The sequence below is a fragment of the Thamnophis sirtalis genome, unplaced genomic scaffold (genome assembly GCF_051295495.1).
Source record: "Thamnophis sirtalis isolate CommonGarterSnake01/CBP01778 unplaced genomic scaffold, rThaSir2_p1.2 scaffold_3, whole genome shotgun sequence".
Lineage (NCBI taxonomy): Eukaryota > Metazoa > Chordata > Lepidosauria > Squamata > Natricidae > Thamnophis > Thamnophis sirtalis.
This window is the reverse complement of record NW_028261383.1, coordinates 162,646,373-162,668,283: the sequence shown is the minus strand read 5'-3', so window position 1 is coordinate 162,668,283 and position 21,911 is coordinate 162,646,373. Positions and strand designations below refer to the sequence as shown.

General features: G+C 41.2%; 1 protein-coding gene across 3 annotated transcripts in view; it reads left to right on the top strand.

Moving 5' to 3' along the window:
- HDAC7 (histone deacetylase 7) overlaps window positions 1–21,911 on the top strand; it is a 235,504-nt gene that overhangs the window by 149,301 nt on the left and 64,292 nt on the right. For all 3 annotated transcript variants that reach the window (XM_087710652.1, XM_087710653.1, XM_087710651.1), the window contains 2 exons: window positions 9,073–9,272; window positions 11,727–11,817. In XM_087710652.1, coding sequence (XP_087566778.1) covers window positions 9,073–9,272; window positions 11,727–11,817 — 291 coding nt within the window. The remainder of the gene's footprint in view (window positions 1–9,072; window positions 9,273–11,726; window positions 11,818–21,911) is intronic.

Genomic DNA, 21,911 nt, shown 5'->3' with positions numbered 1-21,911 from the left:
TCTGTATAATAATGAGATATAACCCAAATATAAAACATCGTGAATTTTTAAAAGACTATCAGAACACGGAGACTGGAAATGAACAACATGTAGACCCGTGATGGCGAACCTATGGCACGCATGCCAGAGGTGGCATGCAGAACTCTCTCTATGGGCACAGCGCACATGCGTGCCGGCCAGCTGGTCTTTGCACACACCAGGGTGCCGGAAACCCAAAGACCAGCTGGCCAGCGAACACATGCACAGCGCCCAGCAGGTCTTCAGGTTTCCAGCGCTACAGCACACACACACACACACACACACACACACACACACACACACACATTCCGGTTCGGGCAATCGGTGCCGAAAAGATTCGCCATCACTGTTTTAGGGCATGCAAAAGTAATCTTTAACAATGAAAGCGACTGAAGTAAGAAAATATATTTATTTTATTTATGTTTTACTTTTATTTATTTACACGGTCTTTATTATTTTTACAAATAACTCAAGGTGGCGAACATACCCAATACCACCACCACCTACTACTACTACTACTACTACTACTACTACTACTACTACTACTACTACTACTTTACCTACAACAACAACAACCCTGTGAGGTGCGTTGGGCTAAGAGAGAGTGACTGGCCCAAGCTGGCTTTCATGGCTAGGTGGGACTAGAATTCTCAGTCTTCTGGCTTCTAGCTTGGCGCCTTAACTGCTAGACCAGTGTTTCTCAACCTTGGCTAATTCACGAATGCTGGCTGGGGAATTCTGGGAGTTGAAGTCCAGACATCTTCAAGTGGCCAAGGTTGAGAAACACTGTGCTAGACCAAACTGATTCTTTCTATCTTTTGTCGTGTTTCGTTTGCAAAAGACTGAGAATCTCTCTCTGTCTCTCTGTCTCTCTCTGTCTCTCCCCCCCCCCTCTCTCTTTGCCGCCACTGTGTCACGATTGCCTCCTTTCAGAAAACTCAGCAAACAGGGAAGAAAAAACAAAATTTCCAGGAATCCACTAGTTGGAAGCCTGCGCAGAGCTGGCTGCCAGGCCCTTGCCTCAAGGCAGCAGCTGTTCTTGGGAGAATCTGCAGGAGGCAAAATGCCTCATTAAACCACCACCCTTGTATATCCAACTCCGCAGAACAGAACCAGGGAGATGACGAAAGGAGCCCTTTTTTGCAACCATCACTGGGAAAGATGCAGAGATGGAGGTACTAAACAACGGCTCCTCCTCCTCCTCCATCTTTCCACCTTTGCCACAGGATTAGTCCATACAATTGGCAACTGAGAAGGGAATTATGGGGAGGAGAGGCTCCCTGCATACAGAAAAGCTACCCTGTCAGGAAGGACGGGCGTTGTCATACCCGACTTACTTTACTTGTGAAAAATGTGCACGGTATCTATCGGCACTCAGCACAATAGCAATAGCAATAGCAGTTAGACTTATATACCGCTTCATAGGGCTTTCAGCCCTCTCTAAGCGGTTTACAGAGTCAGCATATTGCCCCCAACAACAATCCGGGTCCTCATTTTACCCACCTCGGAAGGATGGAAGGCTGAGTCAACCCTGAGCCGGTGAGATTTGAACAGCCGAACTGCAGAACTGCAATCAGCTGAAGTAGCCTGCAGTGCTGCATTTAACCACTGCGCCACCTCGGCTCTTCAGTCTATCTACAATCAACCACCCCTGAAGTGGTTTGCGGTACAGATGGTCCTTGACTTACGACCACAATTGAGCCCGAAATTTCTGCTGCTGAGCCATCTACTAAGCGAAGTTTGCCCCATTTGATGACCCTTTTTGCCACAGCTGTTAAGTGAATCACTGCGGTTGTTAAAGCGCAAGGTTGTTAAGTGAATCTGGCTTCCCCGTTGCTTGTCAGAAGCGGTCACTAAATGAACTGTTGTAAGTCAAGGATTGCCTGTCCCTGCAATCCAGGCCAAAAGCAATCTGGTAAAAGTAGACTTCATAAACAACTGCTAGTTTTTCTTGCTTCCTTTCAGGGAGAGTGCAGATACCAGATTCTTGATGTGCGAGTTAAAGATACAGGCTATGGTACAGCACAGTGATGGCTATACCATAGCCATGTTGTCACATGCCGAAAGTCTGCGCCCATAATGCCAGGCGCGCGCGACACCCCCCACCCCTCTTTGCATGTGCGTTTGACAATCCCCTGCTCCCACTCATGTTTGAGTGTTTCCCCCATGTTTAAAATTTACATGCAAGTGGAAAAATTGCAAGAGCCGAGGTGGCGCAGTGGTTAGAGTGCAGTACTGCAGGCCACTTCAGCTGACTGCTATCTGCAGTTCGGGGGTTCAAATCTCACCGGCTCAAGGTTGACTCAGCCTTCCATCCTTCCGAGGTGGGTGAATGAGGACCCAGACTGTGGGGGCGATATGCTGACTCTGTAAACCACTTAGAGAGGGCTGAAGGCCCTATGAAGTGGTATATAAGTCTAACTGCTATTGCTATTGCTAAATCAAGGAGAGGTAGCCTAACTAAGTTGCTTTCTTCAAATAGTTTTCTGCTTCTCCGGAGCATCATACATTCGTACAGCAGAACATTAAAAAAAAAGAATCCTTCCCACATTCATACTGATGGATTCGGTCTACTGCAACTTCACCCCCCCCCCTCCTCCTTCCTTCCTCTGTGTGTAGAAACTACGGTATGCACAAGTCTCCTTTTATCTTAAAGGCAGAGCATTCCTGTGATAAATGTATGTAACAATAAGTCAGAGGCTGCTTTTCCTAGAGAGGAAACTCTTGCAAGAGTGGGCAATTTTGAGCAAATAAAAAGAGTTGCTGGAATGTTTATGTCTTTACAGATGGGGATTGCTAAGGAGTTTCTCTGAGAGTTAAAAACAAGTAAGGGGCATGGAGGGGGGTGGGAGGAGATAATTTTCTCCTCTCAAGTGAAATCTGAGAAATGGCTGGAGGGGAGGAGGGGAGGGGGAGGAAAGCTGTCCTTATCTTCTATTTCCATTTTCAAATTCAGAATTTGAAACAGTTGTGCGTTGTACTTGTGTAATACACAGAGACACACCCCATCTTAAGAGGAGATTTAAAAAAAGAATATAACGATTTTTGTTAATTTTGAGCTAGATTCCTGTTTGGTGTTTCAGATTAATTGCCGTAGAGTGGAAAGGAAAATAACTTAACTCAAGACCTACTTAATCTGGAAGTAAGTTGTGGCAGTGTGCAGCCATTGTTTTTTTCTTCTTCTTTTGATCTTGTAAATGTTAAACTGGGATAAATCCAGTTAGTCTTAGTTAGTTAATGGGAGACTGCAGGAAATCCCAGGACTGCCGGCGAGATTGGAAACAGGAAGAGAAAAAGAATTCTCCAAATAAGGCTTTTATATATAAACCACTCCTATATTGCTTCTAACAAAAATGTATGGAAATCTCCAAGGAGTTCTCTGAAACTGAGCTTCTTCCCTGCCCCCCCCCCTCAATCATGCAACAATATGGGCATGCACTTTCTTTCTTTTGTTTATAAAAGAGGATTCCAAGATCAAGGCCAAACATGGAAGCTAAAATGCTGGACTTCGTGGAGTTAATAGAATGGATTCTGCAGAGGACAAGCAAGAGACTCTCACTGGATGGACTCAGGAAGACCAAGAGATATTGGGATAGACAAAGGGCAAATTCTTCCTTTTTAAAACATTTTTTTTTTTGTAAAGCCACTCAAAGTAAAAGGTCTGTTTGCAAGTATCTGCATGATTTTTCTCTCCAATCTCCATATAATATCACTGGAGCTGCAATCAGACAGATATTCTGAACTATAGATCTGAACTACAGAAAGATCCGAATCACATAGGGACTCTCTTTGTAGGATGACTGACTCCCAACCCATACAGTTCAGAATTGCTGAACAGGTTGGCAAAAACCTTCCAGGTGTTGCTCAGGTGTGTTGAGTCCTACCTGGAAATGCCAGGTGTGGATTGAGCTAAGGACCTGCTGCCTGCCCTGTAAAGCTTATGGACAACTGGCAAGTCTCATCCCTTCTGTAAATGGGACGTACAGTATGTATATCAGGGTTCCATAAAGGATCCAAAAGTAAATCAGACTCCAAGGTAAAGTATTTCTCAAAGTTCCAATTTAGTAACAGAGCCATGTTGGCACATCTGGGAAAACTCAAATCTGAAAGCTTCCTGGTTTTCCCCACCCAGTTGAAAGTTCAAGATCTTGCCCCCACACCCACAAGTCCATCACATGGTCCAATTTTCCACTGCCATGCTGGCAGCTTCCACCCATCCAGTTCCAGTCAGGTGCAGAGGTGCAGAGACAAAGGATGACCTTGGCTTTCTAGAAAGAATTTTGTTATGGCTACATAGCACCTAACTCCTACAATCCCCCCTTCCATTTTCCCACAATAGAAAATGCATAGTTGAATAATAGAAATATTCAACTATTATTTAATAGCAGACACAAGTTGCCCGTTGCAATCATGACCTTCTCACAAGCAGAGTGTCAGCATTCCAAATATCATGTATAATTAAATCAGAGTCCAAGGCAAAATGATCTTTAAAGTTCCAATTTAATAAATCAGACATTTTAGCACATCTGTGAAATCCCAATTCTGGAAATGACATCAGAATCCCACCCAGTTAAAAGTTCGTGATTTGTCCCCACACCCACAATCCATCACATGGTCCAATCTTCTTCTTCCACGCTGGCATCCACACCCAGCTGCTTCCGGTCAGGTGTAAAGGTGCGGAGACAAAAGGTGTCCTTGAGCCTCTAGAAAGGATTTTTTTTATTTTGAAAACAATACATTCTACCCCTTGCTATTCCGCCCCCCCCCCCCCCTTAATGAGAGTGAGGCAGGCCAAAGATTCTTAAAGGAACCGCTGCTGGTCTGACACAGAGTTTTCTTCCACAGACCACAAGAGACTGTTTCTCCATTGGAATGAATGGCAGCCATTTATGGATAGGAGCAGAAGTAAAATCCAGGGGCTCTGTTTTCAAACTGACTTTAGTCCTAGAATGAAAAGCAGGTTTTAACCTCATTTTATGAGCATTCCTTCTGATTGAAAGCAGGTTAGTCTATAGCAGCAGCTCTTACCTCCTGATCTGATACAGGTATTCCTTGATTTACAAGAGTCCATTTAGTGACCATTCAAACTTACAATGCCTTTTAAAAAGTGACTCATGACCATTTTTCACACTTATGACCATTGCAACATCCCTCGTGGTGATGTGATCAAAATTCAGATGCTTAACAACTGACTCATATTTATGACAGTCGTAGTGTCCTGGGGTCATGTGATCACCTCTTGTGACCTTCTCGCAGGCCATGGGGAAGCCAGAATAGCTTAACAACCCCGTTACTAACTTAATAACTGCACTGATTTGCTTAACAATTGTGACAAGAAAGATCATAAAATGAGGCAAAAATTCACTTAATAAATGTCTCAGGTAACAACATAAATTTTGGGCTGAATTGTGCGTCGTACATTGAGGAGTTCCTATATATATACATAATTTTATTTATATTTTTAAGCAGGAAGATAAAATGAATACAAACTAATATAAAGTAGAAAACGGAAAAGAAAAAGAAAAGCAAGAAGTATAAGAACAGAACAAAGGTTGAAGAAAATTTTTAAAAAGCTGTATAAAAGTGGCTTCCATTTCTTCATCTATAACAATTAAAAGACATAAAATATATTCCAATTGTGCCCTTATCCCCTCCAAAACAACTATATTCTTGTGTAGGTTTATTCCCTTTGCCTTCCACCAACACTGGTTTTATAAAATCCATCCATTATAATTTCATTATAATTATTTGCTTTGATTTCTTTTAATATCCCAATTTCGTCCCCAATATTTAGCCATCACTAATCTAGCTGCCATTATCAAATTTACAATCAATTCCTTTTTTGTCTCATTTATAACTTGTTCTTCCACCAGCAAATATAGGGGGGGGGAATGGTCTCTGGGGGTGGGGGTGCACTGTAATATTTTTTCTTTTTTATTTCTTTTTTTGTACTTATTATGTTTTTATTATTTGTATGTGTATGTATCTATGTATGTGTATATGTATAAGTATATATGTGTATCAGTGGTGGGTTTCAGGCGGTATACCCCGGTACGGGCATACCGGTGCTTGCCCGGAGCACCGGGTACCATTCCGATACGGTGCTCTGGAGGGCCCTCTCGTTGTCCTTACCTGTCTTTAAACTCTTCGGCGCTTCCACGCATGCACACGGCACGTACAGCACCTGTGTGACACTACGCTGAGCAGCTGGAGCGTTGCGGAGGCATTGCTGGAGGATAGGATGCATATGCATGCTGCACATGTTCATGTGGAAGACGGTGGGCCCCGTTGCAACTGTACCGGGAAACGGTGTGATTAGTGGTTTTGCTACATGGGGTGGAATTTTAAGCTGGTTTCCTGCATGCTGTTTGGTCAGCTTACTAAGATAACTTAACTGAATTTGAGGACGTCTACATCTTCATTTTAATCATTTTCAAAGATTTAAGAAAGTTTGGAGCCTTGGTATTTTTCTCTGGAGAGGAGCAAGGTTTTTTAGGAAGCAACTATGCATAGTGATTCTGGATATTCCAGGCTGCTAAACTGATTGACTGGTTGATGTGAAATATTTCTTGTAGCTAGCATTTCAAGAGCCAGGGAAGTGTAGAGATGAAAGTGTGGGATGAGGGGCAGGAAAATCCCAGTTTAGCCCCCACCCCTACCCTCAGCCATGGAAGCTCGCATCATGATTTGGAGCCTGTCACACACTCCCAATCATAGCTACTTCTATAGGTTTGTTGTTGTGAGGGGAAAGAGAAGGGAGTGCTGCCTTGATCTCCTGAATGAAATATAGGAAATAAATCAAATAAATAGGGGGAAGGGTGGAAATTAAGTTTAGGAAATGAGGTCTGCATTTTTTTCTCTCTCACCAGTGTTTATTCTGTGGCTAGAAAAACAGCCCGCCCCTCACTTCTTCCTGGCTTCACATTCTGTTTCACACTCCACTTGCAACACCTGTCAATCAGTGATCTGTCTCCCCCCCCCCCCAACGTATGTGATGCTGTTCAATCACTAGGATTGCAACCTTCTAAATTTTTCCCCTAAGTGTCATCATCTTTAGCAAATTAAGTGGGTATCTGTCAAAGAAAGGCCATTCTTTGCACTATTAGCACAATTGTAAAATTAAATAGCCTTCCTGGAGTTGCTCATCTGCAATTTTTTCCTGCTGTTTTCTAGTTAATAGATAGGATCTATTTTATTGGTTAGAATTTTGGGCAAGTAACAGCATGATTTTTTTTTTTTGGTATTAACTGCCTACATATTTTCCTCCTGGTAATTTGTTTACGTATGATATGATATGTGTTTGCGCATGTGTGGGTGTTTGATTGCATGGTGCCTTGGTTTTATTGGAATGTACATAATAAAGGTCTTTTGGCGGAAAGATAGGCTATCGTTATTTTAAACTGCAATGCAAAATAAATTCCATTAAGAATGCATGAAGAGACTCATCATCTTGTTCAAAAATTACATTATTTGTTTGTATAAATTAGTTCACTTCCAAGATGTTCAGGTTGGTTGGTTTGCGAGTATCTTGGCAGAATCAGGATCGAGACTGATACATGACTTTCTAGAAAACATGGATGCTCAAAGAACCTACTTCTGTCTCTAGATCTCTCTACAGATTTTTTGCTCCACGTTAAAAATAAAATACTCAAGTGTTTCTAAGTATGTCCACAGTTGTATTGAACTTCATCATACGCAATAAAGTGGCTAAACTGATTTAAATTGGTAAGCGGGCAAGAGAGGACAACAGAAGATAGGGTAGTTATATAGAGTAGGCTTTAATTACATGAGGCAAATACCTCAATCAATTAGCAATTGTAACATGTTAGAAATCAGTTGGTTTTTCTGAAACCTCCTAAGACTGCCAGAAAACTTTTGATGCATGTGAGTTCAACAGTGGTTGATTGAACACCAGAATCCCATTCTCATATTAACTAATAGGCAATGTTTAATTTGAAAATTATTGTTTCCAATTTCAAGATACAATGTAGAGCATAGTTTCCCTTTAAAAATAGTATTTAGACATAATGTCCCTTTGTAATGTCCAATATAGAACATGTGACACCATTCTTGCCAGGGTTTTTTTTTTTTTTTTTAGTAATTGCTGTCTTTCTTTTCTTCTGGGAAGATTTTCAGTTTCCCAATCTAGATGCATTACTTACTGTTTCCTGGTTGTCACCCGCTAAATAGTCACCAGGCCCAACCCTGCTTGGTGTTGAACCCAGAGGAGGTCAGCCAGGTGCTGCCACCTGCTTTTTAAATGCAAAAATACATACTTATTCAATTTGGTAAATTTTCCTCCCTCTGTTAGTTCTGGAGTTCTTTGATGTGCATATCAGCCCAGGAACAGCAGATCGGGTGCATGAGAATTTATCAAATTCAAATTACCCCAAGCATCTTTTTATCTAGAATGTAGGAGGACTGCTAAGCATTGCAGGTGAAGAGTGGGATTGAAGGGTTGGGCAGCTTTCTGAGGCACTAGGACATTTCTGACTCAAATGTTTGGAGTGGGAAAAGCTTGGGCTCTAGAAAAAGGAACTCCAACATGGAACATGGTGGTTCCACCACAAAACCGCAGTAGACAAAAGCGCGGTCGACGAAAGCGCGTATGTGACGTCATCACAGCGCGACGAAAAAGATTGAAAAATGTAAAAATAAAGCGAGAACCTTACCCTAACCCCCCCAAACCTAACCCTTAACCTAAACCTAACCCTAAACCTAAACCTAACCCTTAACCTAACGAAAAACCTAACGCTAACCCTTAACCTAACGCTAAACGTAACGCTAACGTTCTAAACCTAACCCTAACCCTTAACCTAACCCTAACCCTAAACCTAACCCTTACCTTTATGTGAATCGGCTTGCTGTAATTTAATTTTTATTTCAATTTTTCGATCTTTTTCGTTGCGCTGTGATGACGTCACATACGTGCTTTCGTCGACCGCGCTTTTGTGGAACGCGGTTTTGACAGGTCACGGAACATGGTAACTTCTGGAGGAGTTTGTTTTTCATGAAGTGGGGCAGGTATTAAACAAACCTTTTCTTATGTTTCAGGAGGTACCGTGAAGCTCTGCGTCTCCCTGCAGGTTCCCCAGACCATCCCCATGGACCTGCGGATTGGACAGCGTCTTGCCAAACCCAGCCCAGATACTGCCTTACTGGCCCTGAAGCAGACACAGCAGCTCCAGCACCAGTTCTTCCTGGCAAGCTTGCATCAACAGCAAGTGGAACAGCTTACTCGCCCGCATTTGCGGGTTAGTGCGGCCATTGTGTTGTTCAGGGTCAACCTGGGAAATAAGGGAGGGGAGGTGCAGAATGCACTCTCAGATCCAGCGTTGCCTGGTTTGGAAGAAATACCAATATAAATTAAATGACAAGATACCCATGTGGGCAATTCCTAGACACGCAATTGAAAATATGAATATAGCACAAAAACAGGACAGAATTACTTACAGACAGCTTCTTACCTCGGAAAGGGGGGTATTACAATTAAAATCTTTAGAGGTATTAAAAGAGGAGGAGGTAGTTCAAACATGGTTCCAGTATGGGCAATTACAGGCTAGGTGGAAAATAGATCAAAAAATTGGTTTTATCCAAGTTGAGGATAACTTGTTTAAACAAATAAGAGATCAAAGCTTAATGCATATAAAGAGGATATATAATGTATTAATACAGATGGATTCGGAAACAGAATTAGTTAAAGATTGTATGATAAAATGGGCTCAAAATATTGAGGAACCAATAATGTTGGATACATGGGAAAGAATCTGGGTAAGAAATGTGAAATTTACACAAGCTCAAAATCTGAGAGAAAATTTTTACAAGATGTTCTATAGATGGCATTTAGATCAGGTCCAGCGTTGCCTTGATACGTTTTAAAGTTTCCTGGAAAAAGATTGCTACAGAAACATGAAATTGATACGGATTTAACATGAAACCCACATTAGGCAATATATTGAGATGAGATCATGTAACAGGCATTATACAGGTATAGAATTGACAAATACATCAACCCCTTCATAGCAGCTCAAGAGTTTCTTGGCAAGGTTCAGGTTTCTAGATTAAAATCTCTAAACTTACTTGAACTTCTGCTTGTAGGTCAGAGGTCACTGAATTACTAATCGGTCCTCATAAGAACTGGCTTATGGGATCACGTCGAGAGGCACTTATGGAATCTATAAATTATCAAGTAGAAGTTGCAACCAGACATGATTTCACTTGGATTGATGCCTGGAACGCTCCTTCCAACCTGGCAGTCTCTAGATTCTTGGACTATAGTATATCTCACCCGTTTCAGCTACAATGATGGAGATGATGGGCGAAAAATATTCTGGCAGGCATCAGTTTGAGAAAGGAAGTTTAGAATTTTATTTTTATTATTTATTTATATTGCATACTTCTTTAACACCCATCTCCTTTGGAGAATTACTTTTAGCCATGAAAGCACGTGCTATCAACCAGCAGCCCTTTCCATCTTAGTGATAGATCAGCCTTGGCGAGAAAAACTGCTTTTGCGTTGACATCTCTCATGTCCCACCGATGACTCTCATTGCTGGAAGGGAGTACAAGAATGGGGAAGGCAAATTATGATACCATGACAGATTTGTGGCTTTTAATGGACACCTATAGAGACTCTCCAGCCTACAAGTGCATTTGGCTACTAGGACCAAATTAGTTGGCAGGAGTCTTGATTGTCTCCTTTCTGACCATAAGATCACTGTCACCTTGGGATGCACCTTAGGTTCCAACTGCTCTGATCTACTTGCTCAACTTTGCACAGGTATTTAGTGTCCTCAACCAAATCTGCTCCTGCAAACCACCTGACCTCTCTGCTACTAGATGTAGTTTGTCTCTCGTCATGGCTTGTGATCCCCTTCCCCAACACCTCCCTACTGAGGCATTTTCACAGTGTGGAATGGACTCAGATGTTGACTGAGCAGCTACCATTAGTAACTCCCCTGAGCTAGGAATTGAGGAATCTTATCCTCCTGAGTCAGATTCATTCGGAGACTTCAGCTTGTCCAGAATGCAGCCGCGCGAGCGATTGTGGGTGCACTTCGGTTCACCCACGTTACACCTATCCTCCGTGAGCTGCACTGGCTGCCTATTGGTCTTCGGATACGCTTCAAGGCGCTAGTCGTCACTTATAAAGCCCTTCGTGGTATTGGACCTGGGTACTTGAGAGACCACCTGCTGCCAATTACCTCCAATAGACCGATTAGATCCCACAGATTAGGTCTCCTCCGAATTCCATCCACTAGCCAATGCCGACTGGCGACCACCCGGAGGAGGGCCTTCTCTGTGGCTGCTCCGGCCCTCTGGAACGAGCTCCCCATGGAGATTCGAACCCTCACCACCCTCCAGGCCTTCCGCAAAGCCCTTAAAACCTGGCTGTTCCGACAGGCCTGGGGCTAATGAGCTTTTGTCCCCCCTCGAATGGTATGGTTGCTGTGTGTTTTTAAATTGTGGTATTGTTTTGTTCGTCTTTTTTATTCCTTATTTGTACCCCGCCCCCCTTGACTTGGGTTGTGAGCCGCCCTGAGTCCCCTTCGGGGAAAAGAGCGGCATAGAAATATAATAAATTCAATTCAATTCAATTCATCACTTGACCTGCCTTATCATAGTTTCTTCCTGGTTGAAGAAAACGGCCAGCCCTTGTTTTATGTGTCTGTTCATTTTTTTTTCTACATTTTTTTTTTCTTCTGCAGGTGCCCATGGATCCCCCGCCCCAAGACACCGTCCCTGGAAAACAGGAACAGGAGCTGCGGCTGCTCTTGAATAAGGACAAAAGCAAACGCAGTAAGAGGCTTTCCATTCTCTCTTCCCCTTTTCTCCCTTAAGAATGCTTCATGGCTGGGCCAGAAAATTCATTCACCCTAGGTATCTCTCTTGACTTCTGCTTTCCTTCCTGGATTCAGGGGGGGAAAATGAATTCTTTCCCATGCCATGTGCCATATCCAAGTATTTTATTGATTATTGTGTTTATGGCACATTACACAGGTCTATTGGAAAATAGTTGACTTTAGTTAGTAATTAGATAGGAAAACATTAGAAAAAACCCAGACTTCTATGGGGCAAGGGGGGGATACCCTAAAAGAAGGCAATGGAAAATTACATTTGTCCTGGTGCCGAGGATCAATGTGCATCTACTGTATTCTTGTGGGCACCAAGAGTTCAGCTCAGCTCAAGCAAACTTTTGTCTGGTATTGAATCTTGGGGTTCTATTAAAATAATTGATATGCCAGTACCAGGGAAGACAAAGAATTGGAGAAATCACAAAATATCAAGATCTGAAAATTGAAGTTGAAAGTTGAGGGCATAAATCAGGCGTGGTAGTCCCAGTCATTATTGCAACATTGAATGTCATACCCCAAAAAACTTGGATAGCGCTTAGAAAATCTGCACATTGACAACATTTTCATCTGTCAATTACTTAAGGCTGCACAGCTTGGATCCACAAACATACTACTGCCAATACATTACAACATTCTAGGTTCTTGGGAAGAATTTGACTTGTATGAAGGCCAATGCCAGCTAAAGAACTGGCAACTATTATTTCACATTCTCTATATGTATAATGAAAATAGTAATTGCTGGAGACAACTAAATAGAAGAGAAAGAACTGAAGAAAATCCTAAAACACAAAAGATCAGCAAATAGAAGTAGAACGATTGTGGCAAAAGAAAACAAAAATAGTATCAGTCCCAAGTCCATGAAAAAAAGCCTGAATAGGTGGTTAAAAATACCAAATCCAGTCTAAACATATTCCTGACTATGCAATGGACCATCATCTTTAAAATAATTATAGTTTATTAAAACTGTGCTGCTCAATTCTCAATGACTCTGGATGGTTTACAACAGTCAAAAATACAAAACAGCCCACACTATATAAATTTTGGTAAAAATTCCTACACACAGGCTTTGTAGCTGAACATCCCAAATATAAGAGTGCCAGAACGTGGGCAGGCAGAAGACAAAAAACAGGTTTTATTATCTGTAATAGTTTGTGAAAGAGATCTGCCCTGATTTTAAGCAGATAAAGAAAAAAATATTGGCATCTGGTGGCATTATAGAGACTAACTCCTTTATGCTTGCATAATCTTTTGAGGTTGTTTGTATCTGATGCTACAGTAAAATACAATAGGTATCAGATCAGGAACCCTGCAAAACTGCAGTCAGCCAAAAGTCTTTCTCCTGGCTTACTCAATACTTCATGAGCTAAATTTAATCCCAATTCCTTCTGGGAGTTTGTCCCTTGGTTTGCAGAACCAGAATCAGATGTTCACCTTCCTGCGTTACCATGTCCCAGGGAGACTGTCCCAGCAATCTTTTGTTGTTTATTGCAGCCAGTTAATGAAACTTTTCCCCTGCTCTGATTTGTCAAGAAGCAATCTGTGAACAGGTTTTTTTTTTAAATGTTTTGTTGTAAAGGGAAATAAATTTATAAATGTTTTCTTCTCAACAAATTTTGCTCTTGCTTTTAAAGAAAAACGAATCAGATCTTGGGGATGTTTGCAGTTTCAGGAAAATATAAAATTGTTGTTTTTTAGCATAAGAGCACATGTCTGGATGGAAGGAATTTTGAAAGTCTAATCAACCTCCCGATTAAAATTTTCTTTTAAAATTCTGGTAATAATTTAGTTCTTACTGATGCCACCCTTATGAGTGGGACTGTAATTCAGTATCTGCTTTGTCCCTTGCGTGGTGAAAAAAGATGGTTTCAAGCCTTAGAATATCTAGCCAGAAGTTGGGAAAAGGTGAACTTACAAGCTGGGAGGGTCACCGTGAGAGAACAGAGTCAATACTGAGTCAGACTGATCCATGGTCTCACTTGACTGCAGGCGCCTTTCTGTGTTACGTGCTTCAAAAAACAAAATCCAAACCTTCATGAATGAATAAATAAATGAATGAACGATACAGAAATGGTATGTTTGTGTGTATGTAAATACATAAAGATATAGGCATAAATTTTACATACCCACATACAATATATCTATACATACGTACATACATGTACATATATAGAATGCATGGATACATATTTACATATACATTGATGCATAGATATATGCATTTATGCACGCGCATACACATACATATAGATATTCATACGCACATAAGTATGCATGCATATACATTGTATGTGTGTGAATATATACATATAACTGTGCATGTGTGTGTGTGTGTGTGTGTATACATGCATACATACATACATACATACATATATATGTAATTAGTGCCACAACTCCTGGTATGCCCAAATATGGGAGGAAGCTCACTGCTTCCATTCTCTGTCTATCGGCTCGTCACAAGAGACCATCCATATTTATCAGCACAAATACATATTTATCAGCACAAATACAACATATATATGTGTGTGTGTGTGTGTGTGTGTGTGTGTGTTTTATTTGTGCTGATAAATAAATAAAGGGAGACTAGTATAGATCTATTTCAAGCTATTTAGCTCTCATCAGCTAGCCATACCCTTACTGGGATTCGAACCTGTGCTTTATTGCATCTTAGGCAAACGTCTTAGCCATTAAGCCACAGGTCTCCTCCTTATCAGCTGATATATATATATATATATATATATATATATATATATATATATATATATATATATATATATATATATATATATATATATATATATATATATATATATATATATATATATATATATATATATATATATTCATATTCTCGTAGATTTTCACGGGTGTAGGTATGCTGGTCTTGTTGTAGTTGGGTCTTTTCCCATGTAAGATTGAGATTGTCTTGGCAACGTTTTGACGAGGTCTCACTCACCATCTTCAGGCTGGTGTTTTCGGCTTAAAGCGTGGTCGGAGCTAGAAAGACGGCAGCTCCGGCCACGCGTTAAGCCCAAAACCCAGCCTGAAGATGGCGAGTGAGACCTCGCTGAAACGTTGCCAAGACAATCTCAATCTTACACGGAAAAGACCTGAATACAACACCAGCATGTGTGTGCGTGTGTGTGTGTGGGTGGGTGGGTAGGTAGGTAGGTAGGTAGGTAGGTAGGTAGGTGTATATGTATATCTATATGTCTATATCTATATATCTATATATAGATAGATTCATACACACACACACACACACACACAGATATACAAACAGCATTGATATAATGCTGTTCAATAAGAGCTGAGGCTATACTGGAGGTCATTTTAGTCATTTCCCCATCCCCATATTTTGATATTTAATGTGTTATTTTCTCCCCTCCCATGTATTTTAAGTTCCCCCATTGCCATTTTTCATAAAACCTTTATTTTGAAAATATATTACGAGCACACAGCCCGTATAGGCACTGGGAGAGGAGGCAAAACACCATCAAGGCCCTCTTCTGTGTTTGAAGTGTATCTGTGGGTAGGATGGACTGCATATCTTTTTTGTATTCCATAAGGGCTACTTATGAGTTGAAACACAGCAGGGGCCAAACCAGGAAATGGGAGAAAATGAAAACAAGCCAATCCCTCTCCTGCTCCTCCGGGGCTGTTTTTCTCTACCCTCTTTATCACTATTTACATCTCTTCCTGTCTGTCTGGCATGCAGGCATCATGATAAGACTGGGTAAAAGTTATTCTCAGTGTATGTTTTTACGTATGTGGGTGTAAGTGTGTTTCTTGTAAAGTAACTATCATAATAGAAGAAGAATCCCACAAGCATTATGAAACGATTGGTTAAGGTCTCCTCAGCTGCTACTCATTGCCCGCAACACTGACATGAGATTGATAGAGCATCAAAATGTTATACTGCGCCATTGCCGAATTGGGCAGGGAAATAGATGTTAGTACGTGGGCACCGTTCAGAATGGACCATTTTGAAAAAGGATGGGTTGATGTAGAGCAGCATCATGGTGTGTGAAAAGAATGGCCTTTGGTGTTCTTAGTGACAATCTTTTTTTGCTGACATTTTTGCGGTGCAAGGGAATGATGAGGTGTACATGATGTTGTCATTGTACAAACGCCACACTTCATGTACTTGCTTCTCACATCCAACTGCAAGTACATTATGGTGACATTTGGGTGATGACAACATCGTGGATTTGCTGTGGAGGCCACTACATAGAACCAAGCATGGTATCTGCTCCGTTGCTACAGCAGGAATAGCAATAGCAATAGCAGTTAGACTTATATACCGCTTCATAGGGCTTTCAGCCCTCTCTAAGCGGTTTACAGAGTCAGCATATTGCCCCCACAGTCTGGGTCCTCATTTCACCCACCTCGGAAGGATGGAAGGCTGAGTCAACCTTGAGCCGGTGAGATTAGAACCGCTGAACTGCAGATAACAGTCAGCTGAAGTGGCCTGCAGTACTGCACTCTAACCACTGCGCCACCTCAGGAAGCAAAAGGTGGTGTGGAACATGAAACAAACTTGTGATTATCAGTTGAACCAATGAAAGGCATGCTTGAGAGTGACAAAGAAGGAACATAAGGGAGCCAGAAACGGGGTTCCCTCCACTAATTTTGATGGCATCGGTTGCCATCATAAGTTGAGAAGATGCCATGAGGTAGCTGGATCTTCCAGAAGCTCCAACCTCTACATGTTCCATTCAGACATGAGAACATTACCATAATAGGTCATTCCAAGCCTTTCAGGAATGATCTGGCCTGAAAATGGTCCCTTCCCCCCTCAGGAAACAGCATGTTCTGAGGTGAGACTATTTCAGGTATGCTTAATGTTGACCTCAAGCATTTTACATACTGCTGCTTGCCGGAGCATGCCCTGTTTCATTCTGCATTCTGCCTTTAGCTTCTTCAGATCAAAATAGTATCTGTATCGGATAGTCTTCAGATCTGGTATCAGATCTAACCATAGCTGTTAACAGGCTGATGAGCAACAAGAAGTCAAGGAGTATATCTTGAGGACATTGTGTCTCTTATTCAATCACAGTGAGGCAAGGGAATCAGCAATGTGCGTAGCTCACCCTGTTGCCCTTTTGACAGGATATCCTGTGTGTCAAGCGCTCCTGGCAGTTGCCTACCCAAACTTGTTTGGAAACTGCTTTGGGCAGAGAAGGTCCTCTTTGCAACCTCCCGGTTGAAAAAGAATATCTCAAATATTGACAAGCAACATATTAGTGACCCTTTGCTCCAAACTAGAGATCAGTTAGCTTTTCCAATGCTGCCTAAAATGCCTTTGGCTGTTTTCTTTGCACTCGCTTTGCAATCATAAAGATTGGTATCTGGATAGACTCCAAGAAATGGGGATATAATGAGCAGTGATCAATGCAAAATCATGTCACAAACGCTGCCAATTTCACATCGAAGTGTTAGAATAGAAAGCCCAACCTTAGCCAGATCTTACTGCAGGGTCAATGCTTTAGGATGTGGTTTTTAATTTTTTTTTTACAATTTTCCTTTTTGGATTTTTTTTAAAAACTCAAGAGTTGGCTGGCAAGCTGGTTGCACTTAAAAATTCAGTGCATAAATACATGCCCAATATTTGCATCGTGCTATGCATTCTGCATGCTTCTAAGCTTTCAGGACATTCTTCAGACCCAGAACAGCATTCCCTGATATTTCAATCATGTAAAGTGTTTGTTAATATTAAAATAAGCATCCTGGGAAATTCTTGGAATTGGAGTCTCGACATTTCTAACAGGTATCAAGGCAAACACATCAGCCTTTCCCAACCTGATGCCTGCTAGAAATGTTGAAACTGCAACTCTTGAGAATTTCCCAGGATACTTATTTTAATCAGCTAGGCTGGGGAATTCTGGAAGTTGTAGCTCCTATACATCTGAAGATCATCAAGTCTGGGAAAAAACGACTTTAGATGTAGGTCATTCCTACTGTCTCAATTAAGTGGTGTAACTTTATGACGGGAATGAAACACATGCTTAGGAGTTGTCTTGCCTCAATATGACTCACCAATGTGATTTCATTGCTTGTAATGCCTGAAGGTAGAATCATACCAAAATAGGATCAGCATCAAAACGTTTGTTGGTCCGTTCTTTGGCTGATTTCAAGGCAAGTATGATCAGAGATCTCTCCTGATCCTGCAGTCCTGTCAGAATTAGATTCCTGTCTAAAGAAGAGGAAATTTCCCACTGATTCCCTGAAGAGCATTTCCTTTCAATGCAAGTACTGTAGGTGAAACAGCAAGAATCACAGCAATCCAACTTTTTTTTTAATCCCAGCTGGGGTTTTCAACTAAGCAAAGCCATTTTTCATATTAGGTGAACACACATAATTCGACTTGTGGTGACCTTTCCTAAGATTTAACCTAGATAATACAGAAAAAGTAGTTTGATTTTCTCTTTGCTTGTTCCTACAGGCTTTTTTCATGGGCAAGTTCTTCATGCCTTATTTCATATTTCTGGTAAAGAATCAGAACAGGAAAAACAAAATATATGCAGCTATTTTGTTACTAAATTTGCAGTATAATCTTGGGCATCACGTGGCATGGAAGATTAGGGACAACATATATCCTGTAGGTTGCCCACAACAGATTTAGTACTAGATATTTTTTTTTGCATATGTAGCATTGGTCATTAGGGAAGATGTAAGTCAAGTAAGTTGCTCAATAGTAGTAACTGTGAGAGGGATCTTGGAATCCTAGTGGACAATCATTTAAATATGAGCCAGCAGTGTGCAGCTGCTGCCAAAAAAGCCAACACAGTTCTATAGAATGATAGAATCAAGATCACGTGAAGTGTTAACACCACTTTATAATGCCTTGGTAAGACCACACTTGGAATACTGCATCCAGTTTTGGTCGCCACAATGTAAAATAAGATGTGGAGACTCTGCAAAGAGTGCAGAGAAGAGCAACAAAGATGATTAGGGTTCCTGGAAGCTAAAACATATAAAAAACAGTTGCAGGAACTGGGTATGTTTAGTTTAATGAAAAGAAGGAGTAGGGGAGACATGATAGCAGTCTTCCAATATCTCAGAGGTTGCCATAGAGAAGAGGGAGACACCCTATTATCCAAAGCACCTGAGGGTAGGACCAGAAACTAATTAAGGAGAGAAGCAACCTAGAACTGAGGAGAAATTTACTGACAATTAGAACAATTAATCAATGGAACAACTTGCCTCCAGAAGTTGTGAATGCTCCAACAATGGAGGTTTTTAAGAAGATGATAGATAACAATTTGTCCGAAGTGGTGTAGGGTTTCCTGCCTAGGCAGGGGGTTGGACTAGAAGACCTCCAAGGTCCCTTCCAACTCTATTATTCTAGTCTAACATTTGAAGTCTGGGGTGAGGGGTTCAAGATTGGTCAAAAACTAATTGTTGAAAGTTGCAGGCCACTGCATCTATTGGGCACAAGGTTGGAGAAGGAGAGATTTTTGTCTTCCCAACATCAGACAGGATTAAAAGTGATTTAAAAACTTGATATTTTTGATCGCACCAAACCTAGATGTGATCCACCTGATTACCTTAACCTTGGCAACAGTAGCGTTTCTTCTGAACAAGAAGACCATTCCCTATTAGTTACCACGTTTCACCTTGCTACAGAAAAATAAGCACCCATCTCTTTATAATCTTTCCCAGTCTCTGTAGAAACCACTGAAGTCAATTTATAGGATGCTTGTATGCTTTCTTATATGCCTGCCTTTACACTAAATCATCCCGCCATCTAGTGTCCAGTGCTAATTTTGCATCTACTTGTAACATCACTTTGCATAGAATTGTCCCAGAAGTACTTTTTCAAGAGACAATTTGACTTTCTTTATTTTTCCTTGAAGACGTTTCACTTTTCTTCTCCTGGAAGCTTCTTTAGTTCTGAAGAAAAGAGTGTGAAAAAGCATGTTTGGGACAACCCTGACTGAGAATCTCCATAGACATTTGCATAGAATTGTTCTCTAGCAATGCAGGACTTTCTGTTCCACCTGGACTATTTTGTTCCTACTCATCCTTTGGAGATTGTTTTAGTTATAATTTAGGAATGCTTTTAACATTCACAAAAAAAGAAATCTCAGGTTCTTTTAGCCCGATGTGTGCCTCTCTTGTCTATATGAGAGAGTGGATACACAAATCAATGCACATACTTTACAAGTATGCAAAAGCGTTTTCAACAATTAAAATCCATACATCTTTCAGACAAATTACACCGAGTTTTATTTTCCTTTTTAGTGAGAATTTGCAAAACAAAGTCCAAGACCTTAAAATCGGTAGCATCTTAAGAAGAAATCCTGAGATAATTAACATGGTTTTTCTTCCTAATTATATACCTTTGGTTTTATTTCAGTGGTAATCGTGTGGGTGTGTGCGTGCAAATCCCACTCACAAATCTCCTAAATCACCCAGAGACACTAAACAAGTTTGACTGTGACTCAAGATAAAATTCAAATATAATTGGATTTGGCATTACATGTGGAAAGAATTTGGCTACATAGCTTAATTGATCACTCTGTAAGCATGAGCCAGGAATGTGAGGCAACAGCTGTCAAGACTAATGCAGTCTTAGGCTGCCTTATGTCAGTTCCAACTCAGAAGAAGTAATTGGTTGGTCCTACACGGCATTATTCAACTTGCAGCAGGAATAGTGAACCTAGTTCTGGATGCTGCATTTTAAAGACCCTGGCATACCTGAAGGAAGTCAAACAGGATAAGGAGGGTGATGTGAGAATCCGATGAAATGGGGCTTGGTTGAAAGAGCAGGATGAGTTTCATCTAGAGGTGGTATTCAGCAAGTTCTGACCAGTTCTGGAGAACGGGTAGTGGAAAATTAGAGTAGTTCAGAGAACCAGTAAATATCACTTCTGACTGGCCCCGCCCCCATCTATTCTCCACCTCCCGAGTCCCATCTGATCAGGGGGAAATGGGGATTTTGCATTAACCTTCCCCTGGAGTGGGGAGGGAATGGGAATTTTACAGTAATCTTCCCCTGGAGTGGGGAATGGAGATTTTACAGTAATCTTCCCCTGGAGTGGGGAATGGAGATTTTACAGTAACCTTCCCCTGGAGTGGGGAAGGAATGGAGATTTTACAGTAACCTTCCCCTGGAGTTGGGAGGGAATGGAAATTTTATAGTAACCTTCCCCTGGAGTGGGGAAGGGAGATTTTACAGTAACCTTCCCCCGGAGTGGGGAAGGAATGGAGATTTTACAGTAACCTTCCCCTGGAGTTGGGAGGGAATGGAGATTTTACAGTAACCTTCCCCTGGAGTTGGGAGGGAATGGGGATTTTACAGTAACCTTCCCCCGGAGTGGGGAGGGAATGAGGATTTTGCAGTATCCTTTCCCCGGAGTGGGGAGGGAATGGGGATTTTGCAGTATCCTTCCCCTGCTACGCCCACCAAGCCACACCACAGAACCGGTAGTAAAAAAATTTGAATCCCACCACTGGTTTCATCCTGCAGAAAAGAAGAATGAATAGCAATACCAGGGCTGAATTTCAAATATCCCAAAGGTCATCATGTAGATATGGATATCTATTTTCCCCAAAACACAAGATTAAAACCTGAGGGTTAAACATGACCTAGAAACAGATTTCAGCTAACCTGATGTGGAATTGAAACCTGCTTTCTTAATAACAAGAATGCTTGACGGTACCTCAGGCTGTTACTGTAGCACTGACAAAAGAAAATAATAAATATTTAGAGTGCTCTCTCTTCATTTAGACTGACGTTATTTGCAGTTTCTGTCTTGGCAAGCGTGATGCATGATTTTCTGCTCTCTTTGCCTCCTGCCAACATTTTTTTAAATATATTGAAATGAGAGATGAAATACGATTTAAGGATAGCTCGTACAAGCTGCAGTGAATTGTTGTTCTTAATAATAAAAACAAGAACTTCGAATAAATATTAATTGCACCTTTCCTCCCCTCCTGTCTTTGCTTACCTCTCACGGTGTACAAAAATTCTTATAAAAATTCACAAATGGCAAAGTACTTATTGCCTGGAAATAATCTCTTTTCGGAAGAGCG